The sequence below is a fragment of the Brachyistius frenatus genome, unplaced genomic scaffold (assembly GCF_029030835.1).
Source record: "Brachyistius frenatus isolate BFR_SWC_R1_liver_20210118 unplaced genomic scaffold, ASM2903083v1 Contig_534, whole genome shotgun sequence".
Lineage (NCBI taxonomy): Eukaryota > Metazoa > Chordata > Actinopteri > Embiotocidae > Brachyistius > Brachyistius frenatus.
In genome coordinates, this window is record NW_027211133.1 from 1 (window position 1) to 16,319 (window position 16,319).

The 16,319-nt window shown below is 40.3% G+C and overlaps 1 protein-coding gene across 1 annotated transcript; it reads left to right on the forward strand.

Moving 5' to 3' along the window:
* The first annotated feature begins 6 nt into the window (after positions 1-6).
* LOC138614617 (uncharacterized) lies at positions 7-16,097 on the forward strand. The gene is made up of 38 exons (XM_069688153.1): positions 7-85; positions 180-301; positions 406-573; positions 781-980; positions 1,072-1,184; positions 1,373-1,479; positions 1,565-1,735; positions 1,822-2,027; positions 2,150-2,250; positions 2,381-2,499; positions 3,129-3,284; positions 4,942-5,156; positions 5,338-5,423; positions 5,566-5,693; positions 5,811-5,936; positions 6,077-6,267; positions 6,349-6,440; positions 7,216-7,346; positions 7,555-7,679; positions 7,785-7,911; positions 8,024-8,236; positions 8,377-8,547; positions 9,881-10,027; positions 10,217-10,266; positions 10,369-10,501; positions 10,950-11,032; positions 11,127-11,253; positions 11,388-11,578; positions 12,726-12,816; positions 12,941-13,061; positions 13,536-13,717; positions 13,900-14,055; positions 14,171-14,304; positions 14,400-14,533; positions 14,625-14,719; positions 14,974-15,178; positions 15,305-15,352; positions 15,745-16,097. The coding sequence occupies exons 1-38, from the start codon at positions 13-15 to the stop codon at positions 15,846-15,848; spliced, it is 5,142 nt and encodes a 1,713-aa protein (XP_069544254.1). The 5' UTR covers positions 7-12; the 3' UTR covers positions 15,849-16,097.
* The last annotated feature ends 222 nt before the right edge of the window (positions 16,098-16,319 follow it).

The following is a 16,319-nucleotide window of genomic DNA, read 5'->3' on the forward strand; positions in this document are numbered from 1 at the left end:
CAAAGGGCATCCATGGACCGTGACAGACAGCATGCAGTCTTCACTCATTTCATCAGACCATTCCTGTCAAGAAATGACACATCAGGTAGAGACAGGCACTCGGGCTCAATTTGGCAACGTCTCGGTAACATGCCATGGTCCTACCCTGCCAATGTTCTTTGTTTCCTTGTCTTTTGCAGATCCTGGCTGCGTCTCAGCTTTCACAGGTCATAGTGAAGAGTGGCTGCAGGTAAACCTTGGCAACTTCTCCAATTTTGCCACCTTGGAGGATTTGCAAGCCCTCAATCCCAACTTCTCCATCGTGAGTGGCAACTGCAGTCGTAGAAATCTTCTCCAAAATTGAAATCTTTCGCTCATGGCTCATGTCAAACTGATGTTTGACTCCATATTGATTCCCTCTTGTAGGCCGATTCCTTGCCATTGCTCAATCCTTCTCAGGTGGCACAGTTGATACTGAGCTCGGGGGCCTCGAATGACACAGAACTAATCGATCGTGTTTTTGAGCGACTCGAGGAGGGCGACGCTCTGGAAAATGTTGATGAATTCTTGACACAGCTGACAGCAACTGAAGAGGTAGGCTACTCCTTGAAGTTGTGGGACAGTCCGGCTCTTATAACCGAGCATTGTCAGTAGTCAGACATGAATCTAAACCTCCACATCAGTTGTAGGGGAATCATTAATATCAAGTACTTCATGGCATCCTTTCCGGCATCTTGTGCGATGTATTTGCAACACGTGAACCTTGTGGTGTTGACCTCGTCTGGTGTCCTAATTTGACAGGTCCCAGATTTCCAACCTGTTGTGAGAGACCGTGTAATGAATAGGACCTTCGCCATCATCAGTCCCCATTTGCCGGCCTTCACTGAAGAGGACTTGGATGAGTGGTTCCATGTTAAACTGCTGCCCGTCCTCCCAAGTTTCACACCAATGATGCTCAAGAATGCAACCTCAAACATCACCTGCACGAGATACCAAGTCATGTGAGTAACTCTTAAACAACATCTTCTCACACCAAAGTACAAACATGCTGACGAGGGACTGTGTAAGAACGTTCTGTTCCATCTTTTGTAGTCTGAGTGGGATCGCCAAAGTTTTCACCGAGACGCCCTCGCACAGACAAGAAGAAAACACAAGGGTTCTGCTGGAGTACCTGACAAATTCCGCCAGAGGGGTCAACGAGTCAGGTAGGCCTAATGCAGTTAACTGCGGCAGGTGGTTGCTTGTGTGGACCTGCCCGTGGACTTAAAATTGTGAAATATGATGCTGAACTTGCCATGAGAAGGAAACAGGCCATGGAACTGATGCATTTGTTTCATTGACAAAATATGCGCACCAAATTGCACGTATGCCAATGCCCATCTATGTGCCTCAGGTTGCAGGCAGAGAAGTCAGAGTGATGCAGAATGGATCGAAAGAAACTTGGGTCCATTTTCCACCTACGTAACCTACTCTGAGCTCAAAGTCTTCAGCATCTCTGGGGTAAATCTCTTGCTCCGCTTGAGTATATATTCCCATATTCCACAATAGTTTTTAACTGCAATTTTTTATATACGCTCTTTCCTAGGTGAATGCTTTGGACTCACTTTCTTCTGGGCAAAAAGCTGAATTCCTACTTGAACAAAACAACTTGTCAAATGAAACCCTTGTCAGACTTGCATTCACAGGTCTAACTAGTGATGGATCAGTTGAAACCCTTGGTTCTTTCTTTGAAGAATTTGTCAGCGGTGCGACTGATGTGAGTATTTTTTTCCATTAACCTATTTAATTTATTTACTGAAGTTCAAAACTATCCGCTGAAACGTTAATATTTTTTTGTTCTAGCAAAACCTGACGACTGTTGATCCCGGAGTGCGTGACACCATCCTAAATCTGACACTAAAGGCCCTTGGCCCAAAACTGTCCATGCTAGATGTGGATAGCTTCAAGTTGTGGTTCCAGGTTTACCTACCCTTGTTCCTCCCAAGCAGTGACTCAAGTACATTTGAAATTATTCCAAGAGGAATCACCTGCAACTCTTATCAAGAGATGTGAGTGAAGACATTAATTCACGAGTTGTCATACTGACCAGAAATGTTCAAATTTGAATTCAAGAAATTAAATGGATTATTTGTCACACATTTTGATGAAAGACATTTTACTGTCTTCTCAGAGTCAAAGGGTTCGACAACATTTTCCCCCAACTGTCTTTGAACCAGACCCAACTTGTTTTCATGTTCACAATGGACTACCTTCGGAGACAGTCTTCTTCAGGTGACTTGGATGGAATTACAGTGCAGCATTGCGATTTCTGTTTGTTGCGTGCTTTGAAATATAAATATAAAACTACTGTTATTTTTTGCATGATATTTTTAAACTAAAGGTTTTGTGTTTTGAATTCTAGGTCTCTCCTGTGTTCAATCTGTAAATGATGATAGACTCTGGCTTGAAGACAACTTTGGTCAGTTCCATGTGCTTGCCTCCTACACGGACTTTGTGACCTTGAAGAACAATTTCAACGGAGTAAGTGTTGCCTTTTAGTCCCTAAAGTCCCATTTTCTTTAGTCCAATTTTTTGGGCTGCTGGGCAATTGAAAATATACAAGGGGCCAATAACACTAAGCAACTGGCCAATTGGGTCTGTGTTACATTGAACACTGTGAGGCCATTGGTAAGGTTTTACCTCCCACTAATTTAGTTACTACTAATGTAGCCAACCAACCCCAAAACAATCATAACAAACCAACAAGCAACTGATGAATAGCACGCATTGCCAAACGGACTCACCACTTTGCTTGATGTGAGAAGAATGTTAACCCAAAATACTGATTCTCCGAATTTTTTCCTGTTGAATGAGTCCCCACTGACTCAATGTATATGTCCAAAATAACCACAACACACAACCACAATGACTAGTTTGTGGGTTAAGTGTGTGTGTATATCATGAGGGTGGAGAATTTTCTTCTGCAGGCCCGGAGGTCTGACATACTGATAAATTAATACTTAAAATACATTGACAGGACAGCTGCAACAATTACTGCAATTAGGTATACATTGTAATCTAAAGATACCATTTGACGGGTAAACACTCCATCATTCCTTTTTTGTCAATAAATCACTTGCCTTTGCTGAATTGCTGCTTTTCACTTCTAGGCGGAGGTTGCAGATCTTCTCACACTCAGTCAGCTGGCCGAGCTCTCAGCAACACCCTCACGGCTGAACACCAAGCAAGATGTGACAAAAATCATGACAGTCATCAACCCTGCTGACTTCGGTGCTTTCTTTGACACAGTCTCACCTGCCATTAAGGTAAATATCTACAGTTACATAGCTGACACTTTATTTTGTAGCATTTGTTTTTTTATCCTTACTTTGGCTTCTTCTAGTTGTTGTATGGGGAACAACACCATCCACAGGAATGTCCCATTTTTCGACATTAAATCTTACACAGAATGCTAAATTATGAGATAGCGACTCCAAATTCCAGCTTGATTTTGTATAATGTATAAAATAATGAATAAAATAACACATGCATTACATTATTAACAAATGTCACAACAAAGCAGAAAATGCATGCACTGTCCCTTTAACAATAAACAATTAAAGCCAGAGAAAACATGTGCATTATCTCTTTAACTACCCAAAGAGATATATATTGTCCTGTAAAGGACCGGTGGAGGCAGATGGCTGCCCACCTCTGATCCTGGTTCTGTCAGAGGTTTCTTCCTGTTAAAGGGAGTTTTTCTTCCCTCTGTTGGAGGTTTTTCTCCCTTAAAGAGGAGTTTTTTTCCCTCCTAGCTTATGTGGGAATTGTTGAATTGTTGGGTTTCTCTGTATAATATTGTAAAGTATTGGTTTAAGGACTTTAATGTGTTAAGTGCCATGAAATAACCGGTGTTGTGATGTGGCGCTATATAAATAAAGTTGAATTGAATTGAATAAAGAAACTACACAAACGAATACATATACAGCCCCTTTGAACAAGCAGCATAATTATCGTGCTGCATTAATTCATTTAACTTTGAATACACTTAAGTCTATTTGTTTTTGTTTTTTTTAGCTTTTTCAGACATGTAATGGCTTTGCACCTAGGCATTCAACATAAAAACACAATTTAATTGTTTTTAACTGTAACACACCAAATTTTGTATGCTCCTCACCCAAGATGAATACAGGCAAAACCCACTTTGTCACTGGTCAACGCAATTACATCTAACATCCTCCTGTTCAAACTAACAATATCTCACTGAAACAACCTTTTACGCAGATATTTTACTGTCAGCACGTTGCGTTATAATGTAAAAACATATGCACGCAGTTAGACAATTTACAACAATTGTTCTCACCTGGAAGGGGGCGAAATAGTAGGGAATAAAACAGACAAGATGTTGCTGGCCAGAGTGTTGTGAACGAGCCGTGAGCAACAGGCGCCCCCTACAGGACAAACCCGGTAGGCTAACCAGTCAAAACACATCGCTATAGTGAAGCAATCGATTTCAGATGAATGGATAATGCCAAAGCAATGGATTACAGATCAATTGACAGTCAAAACAACAGATTAATAGATAAACCGAATAATTTAACCTAGGAAAATAATGAAACATAATAAAACATTATTCAAGTACATTTATCAGAACATTAAAGAGAGCACAATTGAGTACTTTTTGACATATTTATATTTATATTTATATTATACCCGGTCTTTGGCTTGTAACTCAGTCAGTTTCTCACCTTCAGCAAAGCTACCAGCTAAAAAGAGTTTTGAGAAGAATGAGTTTTTTTTTATTTTCAGTTGTACTTTAAGAGCAACAAATAAACACATATCGTCTAATAGTTTTGTATATATATACAATCAGATAAATGATTGCTAAATTGGCAACATGATTCCAATGTAATATTTTTGCTTTCACGCAAAACAATTATTTCAATGTTCAACCTCTTACTTGACACTATATATGTTCCCCAGGTCCAGTCTGCCAACTACACAGAGGAGGTGAAGTCTGCCTTCCTCCAGGAGATTTTCGACAGAGCCAGTCTGTCCTCTGCAGCTGTCAGTGACAAAGAGTTCCTGCTGTGGCTCAGAGTTCGACTGAGCCCTCTCCTGGTCAACCTCTCCTCCAGCCTGGTGACGCCCTTATTTGACATCGGGAAGAACAGGAGCTGTAACAGCAGCCAAGAGATGTACGAATTTCACTATCAAAATGAATAGATTGCATGGAAATATTATTAGCTGTAATATATTAGTTGTGATTTGTAAGCAACACTGTGAAGGGAATGTTTTGTAGAGGACTTTGGATCAAAGTGAAGTGATAAGTAGTGTGTACTTCTTTTTAACTGCTTCACTCATTTCATCTGAATTTAGGATTACATTGCTGGACACACTACAGACGACATTCAACAGAAACACTCACATGGAGATCTACAAAAACACCCTCCTCTTCCTCCAAGGTTTGTGCATGAGATAATGCTACACTGCAGTTAAATTAAAAAATAGTTTTGGGAAGTGATTGCATTTTTGAATTAGCAACTACATTTTGTTTCTCTGATGTGATATATGTCCCAAAATAATATTTATTATTTTGTAAAACAGGTCCAACGCCACTGAAGTGTTACAGCGGTGGAAGCTTCTACATCTACCTGAGAAGAACTTTCCTCAGCTTCGGCTTTCCGGATGTGTCCATGTTCACGTCTCTTCTGCCACCAACACGCCAATCAGAGGTAAAAAAAAAAAAAAACACCCCAAAAAATTCACCCACAAATGCAGAGAGATCAAGTGATTAGCAGCGATGCAAAGGCCTACTGATGTGGATATTTCCTCTTTTCTTTTTTCTCCAGCTCCTAAGTACCATCAGCACCTCAGAGCTGCGTCAGTTCCTCAGTCAACCCAATGTGACGGGCGACAACTCTGACATCTGTGTCATCTTCAACAACTACAACAACACTCCTGCTTTCCTAGAAACTGTATGTTGCTCGTCTCAATGTTGCTATTTAACATTTACTATTACTAACGAGACACGAAACCTTTGCGTGTTGACATCACTTGCATCCAAACAGGCCTCCAGTGTGTCCTTAAATGTGTGACTCCATGTGTCTGGCATTAGGAGGACGTTCCAGACGATGTGAAGAAGGTGACCCTCCCCTGTGTTTGGCCTTTGGCTCTGAGCAGCAACAGCAGATCGGAGGTTAATTCCTGGTTCGACCTGCGGTTGAGGAACTATCTCAGATTCCTCAACAAGAACCTCATCAGCTCCACTGAAGTGCAGAACGCTTCATGTCTCGGCTTCCAGAAACTGTAAGTCTCTTTTTCATGGTCAGGAAGCTCAGTGGATGGATCACAGGATACACAATTTCTGCATTGTCGTCCTCTCTATAGGGTCTCTGTGATGGGAAACAACTTCAAGTACAACAATTCTGATTTTGGAGAAGGCGATGTGTACACCACCATCAGGACCTACCTGAAAACTGGTAAGATGCATTTTGGAGCAAATGTACATTCTAGATTCAGTAATGTAAGTGTTCAATGTCATGCTTTACAGCAAAGGATATGAAAAGGAAAAGTATTTAACACTATAATGTGGATTTGACTGTAAGATCTTGACAACTATTTAATGGATTGCCATGAGATTTTTGTACAAACAGTCATGTTTCCTTCTGGTTGAAGGCCAAAATATGGTTTTAATGTTCATTTCTTCAGACTGCTGCAGACTAAAACTCAAAACGGCAGACTTGAGCACACTTCCACTGTACATTCACTCCAATTAGACCTTTTTACACGTGGTTGCACGTGGTGTGAAGTGCACACATCATGACTTACATAATGGAGGATGAAATTAATGTCTGGTTTACCGTTCTCGCACGTCAGCAAGCTTGCAGATATCGACCGACCCTACGTGGGCGTAGAAGGAAATTTTATATCATGAATGTGGACCCTCACTGAACCCATGAACTGGCCTTTAATTATTCCCTTAGCTTTTCATTTAGCGCCATCATCAGGTTCGGATTTCCATTTGTCCACTTTTATGCTTTATGACTAAATACTTCCAAAACTAACGGTGTTTGCATCGACCTCAGCTGTCAGTGCAAATTAGAAAATCTGATAACATGTCTAACTAAGGCAGTCTGCATTATATAGCTGTATGCTCTTCTTTTGGTGTCAGCTACACTGGTCCATTTTGGATCCACCATTCATCATATGAAGAGATTAAAGTCATTAAATCATGTTTTCCCCCTGTTTCCACAGGCTCTGGAGCCCGATGCTACAACGCCAGTGATGCAGAACTAAACTCTACCGCCTGGTTTGTCAATAACATCGGCACCTTTGTGACTTCCATCACGCTGGATGATATCACCACCTTTGTCTCCACCACTCAAGTATGTCCTGATACCATGTCTGTACAACAACAACATACAGAAAATCTGAATTAAATTAGTCGACGCTTTCACAATCTTAATCTACAGCAACTACTTTAAATTGTTTTCACTTTATTAAAACTAAGGCTGTTCATTATTTTGAAGGAAGTATATAAAAAATAAGTAGATGAATGTGTTATTAACCTCTTTTGTGTCTTTATTGTTTTAGATCAAAGTGTTCTTGGAGGACCAAGCCAACCTGGAGCTCTTCAACAACATAGCTATTCCAGAAAATGTAACCGCCTACTACATCTCACAGCTTTTTACATTCAACCCGACGTTCAACCCTGTCAAGTGAGTAACCACCGCTTTCACAAAAATATGTAGTTCTGATTTCTAAAAAATAAATTTGATTTTATGGATGAGTTTCATTTTGTGTAAATTTATCTTTCCATTCAGGCTTCCAGGCTTCCTCCTGTGCTCCTCTGAGGTCCCAGGTTCGGCCTATTCTTCTGTGGATGAAGCTGATACCATAATAATCGTGAACAGGCAGAAGGAGCTCTGCAATGGAACAAAGGACCCTGAGGTATCAGCCCTGAATTGAACTGTTTCTGTCTTTCTATAGCATTCAGTAATAATGATTATAGAGTTTATTTCTGTTATGTTTCTGATAACCAGATGTATTGTGTATTCGATAGGTTTGTGCTGCTCTGGCATCCAACATAAAGACCGTCACAGCAGACACGTTCACGACTCTCGGCAATGCCAGTGCAGGTCTGACCAGCAGCCAGATCGCTTCAGTTCCCCCGTCAGTGCTGACGTCCTTGTTGCCCACCCTGGGCTCAGTGGGCACCTGGAGCCAGGACCAGGCCAGCACAATCATCCAAACCATTACGGCCTCAGGCTTCAAGGTAGGAGCCATACATGTCCTGTTAATGTGCCTTTAGTGCTTGGATGTATGTGCCGAACGGTGTTATTGGATATAACGTGACCCTGAAGTATGTGACACTTTATAGAACACAGCTTTGATGAATGCAAATGTGTTAAACAGATCAACAGTGGAGCTTCCCTGGAGTCCCTCGGCACGCTCGTTTCTGGAGTTTCTTCACAGTTAATAGCAGACATCCCGGCTTCTGAGCTCCTCAGTGTCTCCAGCAGCGCCACCTTTCTTCCCAACATGCTGACAGCCTCAACAGTTGTCCAACAGACCTTCGTCCAAAAGGTACAAAGTTTATTTCTCCTTCTACCAGCGGCAGCGCCACCGATTTAGTTTTTCTGGTGGTTTCGGGTTGCTTGACTTTCGAGCGTGGGTTCTCTAAAACGTACAGTTTTCTATAAGTGTGCAGGTCACCGCAGTTTAATTTCAACTGCAGGACCCCGTTACACATGCTGTAGCTGCACCCTGACAGTTCACAATGACTCAAGGCGAGATATTCAGCTCAAAGGATTTAAAGTACGGTAGATGTAAAGTTCACACCAAGTTAATCATATTTATGAAAACAGAGGAAGAAAAACATCATGCACTTACCAGTAGACACTTTCAAAACAATGTGTATGTTTCTGTGGTTGAGTACGAATACATCAGTGATTTTGTGTCTGTCCAGGGCTCGTGTTCTCTCAGTGTTTATAGCCAACACTGTCAGATTACTGAACACTGTTGAAACAAACTCCTAAAAATGCCGACAGGCAAAACTTTGGACACGTTGTATTTAAGCTGTGCATATTGATCCAATCAGCTTTTGTTAAACCTTTTCTGCTGATTTCTAAATGGCTCTGTGTGTTTTTTTAATCACTGGTCATTCTGGGGCTTCTTTGGGATAAAACTATTAATATCATCAATGCTGGCATCCTCAGCAGCAATCGTGGCTGGTTCTCTTTTTCAAATCGATCCTTTCGCTCTCCTCTGTCTACACCCTCACGAGCCCTGTAAGGTTTAGGTTTACAGTCATCCTCATCTCAAGATTTAGATCGGGGGGGAAAAGGATTCTTCATGAAATAACCACCCTGCCAATGATACATTCCTGGTAGCCTGCTGCTTTGGCTAACAAGAAGTGGAAGTTCAGGTCAAAGATTTAATGCCTTCTGCACTTTTTGGTCAAATCAAACCACCATTGCTTGCTTTATGTTTCTTAGTCTAAGAAAAATCAAGTTTGTTTTACTAATGTATTTATTCATTTTTCAAATTACAGAATTCCTACATTTGAAATTATAACAATAGGTTATGTGAGTCATTCCTGACGCCACCTGTGGCTTCTACCAAAATCAAGATGAAAAATCATAACAAATTGAGGGACATAGGGGAACTTTTCACTTTTATCCATACTCTGCAAACACTGCATGATTTTCAGGGGACTTTTTTTTTTAATTATTTGCACGTAATTTTAATATTTCAAATCTTTTTTTATCTATAGTTTAAGATTATAATACAGTATATACAGTGGATCAATAAATATATAAATCAAGAAATGAATCGTCCTCATCCATTTGCTTCAAACGTACATCCCTGCAAGTGAATTCAAACCATCTAAATTCAAATGCATTGAACTACCTGGCAGATCATTTCTGTGGACACAAATCCATCCAAAGTGGTGCTGAATGTCCCGGATGCCATGGCAACGGAGATCCCACCGTCCCTGCTGGTATTTTCTCAGCAGACCGTGGACATCAGCGTGATGAACAAAAAGACGTGGACACAAGATCAGGTCAGTAGGTGGTTTTACATAAAGAGTTAATAAGAGATGGGCTTTTAAAATCTGATGCTGATATATTTAGACTAAAGCCACAGATATTTCTTTATACACATAAAGTGCACAATAAAGTTTTTTTTGTGAGTTCTGTTGGTGTGACTCCACTGAAATCAGGAAAAAGAGACTATGTTTTTGTTCTTCTAGGCTGCCATGTTCTTTGAGTCTCTGGGGGAAACAAACTTTGACATCGAGCAGTAAGTAAACAAGTCCTATAACTATTCTTTTAATGGAGTTTTTTTTTTCCAATCATTTAGAGTCTATTAATTCTCTTTTTGTTTTCCATTCTTCCCCCACAGGCTTTCTCCGAATGTGCTGCACGGCTTCACGTGCACATCAACCCGGAAAATGACAAGAAAGAGGATCCGCAGGCTGACTCGTGCCTGCAGGCCGAGGAGAGGCAGAGCCAAGGTGCTGCTGAAGGAATCACAGGTAAGATCTGGAACAAATAAAAACATTTCATTGGTTTGCAAAATGGATGCATTTCAGCCATAAGCCATCATCAGCGTCATAAGCATGACTGAAATGCATCTGTTTTTTTTGCATTCCAATAAAATGTTGCATATTGCTCTGAGTGACGGTATTTTGCTATTTTTTCATTCTCGTCGTAACCATGCACCCGTCTTGTTTCCTGATTTGTGAGTTTTGCGTGACATTTTTCTGCAAAATCTAGAAGATACTCATTTAACGGTATTACCAAGGCTTCATCTGAACTTTATGGTTAAGATAGTTTGGATGTACAATACCAGAATGACAAATTAGAATTTAAGCCTCAGGGTTACTGTGCGACTTCTATTTCAGTGTGATGAACAGCTAACTTTTATAACTCTTCTGTACAACTTTTATGTATTAAAATGTGTCCTCACACTCTTTTCTGCAGCTGACTTGCATGTACAATCTGCTCCGTGGAGATCTCTCACAGGACTTCACAGATTATCCTGCAGACATGCTTCTCTACTGGAAGTGAGTGTGTTTCCGAGCATTTTGCTGCGCTGACCTCATAATCTGTCACTGGTTTGAAGAAGTAGTTTTTAATGATGGATTTTCATCATTACAGCAATGGCAATGTCAACAAAGACAACTGCAGGGCATACTTTTCTGCAGTGGGCGCTGCAGACTTTTCTGTGGCCTCCACTGTTTTGAAAAGGGGCCCGGTGCTGTTCAGTCAAGCCAGGAGCTGCTTGGTGAGTGTTATCACAATTAAGGTCATAATAACTCTACTATAACTCTATATGGTACCAGTGTGCGCCACTAATTGCACGATCATGATAGTATCGTGCCACAATTTCACGTTAAATGCATTCTTTTAAACTTGTAGGAAATTAATGGCTTGAAATTGAGCAAAGACAATGTGGAGGTCCTGGGAAACATGGCCTGCACTCTGGACAGTTCTTACATTCAGAACGCGGATCCTCTCATTCTGGAAAAACTCAAAGCCTGCAAGGACTTTTCTGACAACCAGGTGGATGCCATGGAGACGCTGCTGCTGTCTGGGAAAACACAATACGGGTAAAATAATTACATTAAGACAATAAGGCTGGTGGTTTTCTACATTTTCATGTGATTTGTTTACACATACACAGGAAAAGTCCAAAGCTAGATTTATAGTCGAGACAAGACGCAGGTGAGGTCTATTCAACTTCAATAGCCAGTGGGTCAATATGAAAATCACTTGGGGCTCATGAGCAACAGAGAATACTTTTTCAATTAATAGCTACAAATAACTATTAAAGCAATAATAGCATTAACAAGACATGCAGCTCAAAATGCTTTACAGCATGAAAATTACATGCAGCGTTTCACACATAAAGGAACATTGAAGAATATAGAAATGAAATAAAATGCCTAAAATTAAACACAAATATAGTTCAAATGAAAAATATAGCAATATGCATTTTAAAGGTACAGTATAATGTTAATATATAGCAATGCATTCATTGCACAATAAACACACTGGTTTGTCATTTGGTGCAGCTGGCAAAGTAGATACATATGTCAGTCCATTTGCTCTGAACGTGGCAATTTTCACAATCAACTTTGCATCTCTTCAGCTTTGAGAGCCATTTTAAATCTTATTGTCAACTCAGCTAATGTGAGCTTGTCTGTGGCCTCTGTGTGAGTGCAACGATGCTGTCACAAAAACATACATGCAGTTTTCCTGACTATCCCCGTTCCTGTGCGATTCTGTCACCACAGTTACCCACATAGATCCTCTCAAGATGCACACTCTTGCTTTGCTTACATCCCTGGTCCATGGATCAGCCTGATTCATAGGTACAGTCTCGCAGAACATAGAAAACTTCCAAAGAGCTGTATCCAGCCCACAGGCCACTGAATACATAGACCCGCCCTTTTGTAGGCTCCGATCGCCTGTTGATACCAATAATGATACAATACAATACTGGACACACGTGCTGTTTGTGATTAGACACATTTATTCATTCATCCAGAGGGACAATCACAGTTTGCTGTGTGATTTCTTTGTTAGATGTTTGTTACATTACATATTTGTGACCCATTTTTAAAGAGTTGAATTCTCTGATTTACATTACCAGTTTCATTTCAAGGCATTGGTATACAAATATACAACCGATTTTACATCCCGTACCATGTTAGAAAACTAAACTATGAGAACCTTTCATCCTCCTTTTTTCAGAGATGTCACCACCTGGAACCAGCAGACTCTGGAGAACCTCGGCATCCTTCCTCTGTATTTCACAAGAAACATCTGGGGCCAGTTCAAAACTGTATGTGTTTAGGCCGTTTCATCCAATAATATTCATTTGAAAAACCTAGTATACAAAGAGTCACCTAACATCCATTTCAGTGTGTGCTCCAATATCTGTTTCTGTTTTGGGTTTTTTTCTGCAGAAAACAAAGAGAAGGTACCTTAAGGGCTTTATGTCCAAACTGAGGAAATCAAAGACAAAAAAGAGGAAACTCAAGAGGCTGTTCAAACAAGTCAGCACCTTGAGGACAAAACGAGGAGCAGGTAAATGTTTTATGGCCGCTTTTACAGAGCAGCTTTTTAAATCCTGCAGCTGAAACACTTAGTCAGTTTGTCGAAACTGATTCTCAACTCTGTTGATAAGTATGTAGGTTTGCTAAACAGCAGTTCTTGTGGCCACAGGTTATGATTGTTGAAATGGTAAATGATAATTAAATACAGTGAAGTTACAGTAAAAAGACAGTTTCTATCATTAACCTGAAAATATTTGAGGCCACTGAAATTACTGTTTATTTGTATATGAACTCATCCTTTTATTTGAAGGAAAATAATTGTTATTTTAAAGTTGAATAGTTCACTGAGGCGAAAAATGCCAGCGAAAGACTAAAATAAATATTTTTTTCAAAGAAAAATGTAAAACATTTGATGTTCAAGCTTAATCGGCAAAAAAAAAAAATAGCCATAAATTGCAGCCCTTGCTTATACAGCACTCTGATCGGCTTTCTAATTGTTCGTCAGGTTGCACCGAGGGCAACATCACCCAGGTTACAGTCAGCGACCCTTCCTTCCCCTTCGGCTACGACCAGACTCAGTTTGACCTCTGCCTGGACGTCCCTGTTCTCAAAGACAACCTCAACTCTATTTGTGAGAAAGTGGATGACGACGACTTCCAGAAAATAATTCTGAACAAACTCAACCAGGTAATTTGGGAATATCTGGGAATTTAGAGAAAGAGACAGAACATGTTTTATGTCTGTAGACACATTGTTGAACTGCAAATTATAGGTCATGTCAGGGTGGAAAATCAATTATATAATATCTATGATTTTAATTCCATTATACTATGTATATTATATTCTTATTCCTTCTCTTTTACTTTCAGGCGTTCCAGTCAGGTGTTTCCGATCAGAACGTCCAGGTGCTTGGTTCAGTTTCTCGTGTTGCATCACTGCAGGACATCTCTAAGTGGAACATCACCAAGATTGACACGCTGGCAGCTCTCATGAAAGCTGAAGACGGCTCCTGGGACGTATCAAAGGTTCAAGAACAAGACTCTCAATACTACAAATACTCAGCATTACAATGTGATACACTCAATGGTAATATGTGTTTATGATTTGCTTACTTGGTGAGTTTTCCTTCATGTGTTTTAGAGCAAAGAAATCATCACCAAGTATCTGAGTACTTCTGGAAACTCGTTGGGCACCACCGAGTTGAACGTCATCGACTCCAACCTGTGCTCGTTGGACACGAGCACACTGAGGACCATCAGCCCGGATAGTCTCAGGTTGGTGTCAGCGAGTAGCTCAAAGATGCATAAAGGTGGCCACAGTTGAGTGGTGATGCAGACGTAACACTGTATGTCCACTTTCTTCCTGTCAGAAATGCCAAATCTCTCAATGTGGCGTCATGTTCAGCTAAGCAGAAGACAGTCCTGTATGAGATCGCTAGCTCTTCCTTCATCTCACTACGGACCAATTCAGTCATCTATTACAATTTAATCAAACCCTATCTCGGTAAGAATGCATATCTCCCTTATTTTCTGTTTTTGCTGCCTCTCAGAGAGAACTACACTATCATTTTACGGTTTCCCTTCCACTCTGATAGGTGGTGCAAATCTGTTGGAAGTGACAGCACTGGCAACACAGAATGTCAACATGGACGTAGAGACTTTCAAGAACCTGGACCCTGATGTGCAAGCTGTAAGGAGACTTGTTAAATTACTGAGACCAGAAAGGGTTTTGGACATCCATCCATTTATTTAGATGCTGAAAAACTGCTTTAGCATAACTTACCTGTTAAAAAAGAATATTAGAAACAATTTTCTAGTTACATTTTGGATAAAACTACCTCTAGAAAAAGTTATTATTTTTGCATCTATATATTCATAGCTGCTTCTTGTCCAGTGTGTAAACAGACCAATTTTCTTTCACTGTTCCTAATTTGAAATGTGCAGGCTTTGAATGTGACCAACGTGAAAGACCTCATGGGCAGCAGTCTACCTGAACTGAAGGTGTTTGAGAACGACACCCTGGTTCAGACCTGGGTGAACCTGCAGACCCAGTCGGACCTGGACACTCTGAATCTGGGCCTAATCAGCAGCCGGCTTACCGTGACCACTAAAGCACCCAACCCCAGCGGCTCCAACAGCCCCAGCACCACCAACGGCCCCAGCGGCTCCAACAGCCCCAGCGGCTCCAACGGCTCCAACGGCTCCAGCGGCTCCAACGGCTCCAACGGCTCCAACGGCTCCAACGGCTCCAACGGCCCCAGCGGCTCCAACGGCTCCAACGGCCCCAGCGGCTCCACACCCAGCACAAACCCAGTGACACAGGGTAAGAATACTGCCTAATAAGTGAAAGTAGCCTTTAAACTACATGTAAGTGCACAGTATTGTATATTTCATGGGAATAGTGCAACATGTGTAGCGGCTCTACATGCCAATGATAATCAGTTCAAGGCTTGATAAATACATTTTTGAAAGAGTTTCAGGACAGGCAAAGATATTTTTTTGTACTGTGCAGTGTAGTAACTTTTTAGGCAGTTAATAACTAATTAATTAATTATTTTAATAATCTTGTTATGTCGAAACTGCCATTTTATTTTGTTAATGTTGCTCAGGGATTTTTTTTTTTTAGTCATGTGAGTAATGATCAGAAATGTTAAAGAAATTATACATTTTTTGGTGAATACAGTCTAAATTCATGTTTTGGGCTTTGATTTTTAGGTCCAACCACCAGTGGGGGGCTGAAGCTTGCACAATCCCAAACATCTATATTCCTGGCTGCTCTGCTGATGTCTGTGCTCCAAATGCTACAACAACAAGCCTAAACACACGTGACTTCAGCAGCTTCACCAATAATCAATGATGATTCAACACATTTTTCAATAACACTCACATTTTGAGTGTTTTTCGTTAATATTATTTGTTATTTATTTACACTTTAAGAAATTGCTTCATTGCACCTTTATTTAATATATATTAAGTAATAATCTAATTATAATCATTAACAATCATTGTTCAATCATTATCAACAAAATCTAATGTGTATGAGGAATAAATTAATCAAATGAACTGTCATATCTGTTATAATCGAAACTGTATTGCTTTTCCCTAAATTAATAAATGCATTCTAATAAATATATCTAGTACCTCTGTTTGTTCGAGCAGATAAGGCTGTAACAGAAAAAACAAAACAAAACAAAGGACTTGAGCATTTTACATGGATTATTTTATAAGGACCAAAAAGGGTTATAAAAAAGTAATACAATCTCCCTGAAATGTAATTTTTAATCCTAACT

Bases quoted from the DNA above. Each gene is read 5' to 3' on its own strand.
- LOC138614617 (XM_069688153.1), top strand. From the start codon at position 13: ATGGACCGTGACAGACAGCATGCAGTCTTCACTCATTTCATCAGACCA. The intron at 2,028-2,149 runs GTGAGTGAAGAC...CTGTCTTCTCAG, and splicing joins TGCAACTCTTATCAAGAGAT to AGTCAAAGGGTTCGACAACA. The intron at 14,305-14,399 runs GTTGGTGTCAGC...TCTTCCTGTCAG, and splicing joins ATCAGCCCGGATAGTCTCAG to AAATGCCAAATCTCTCAATG.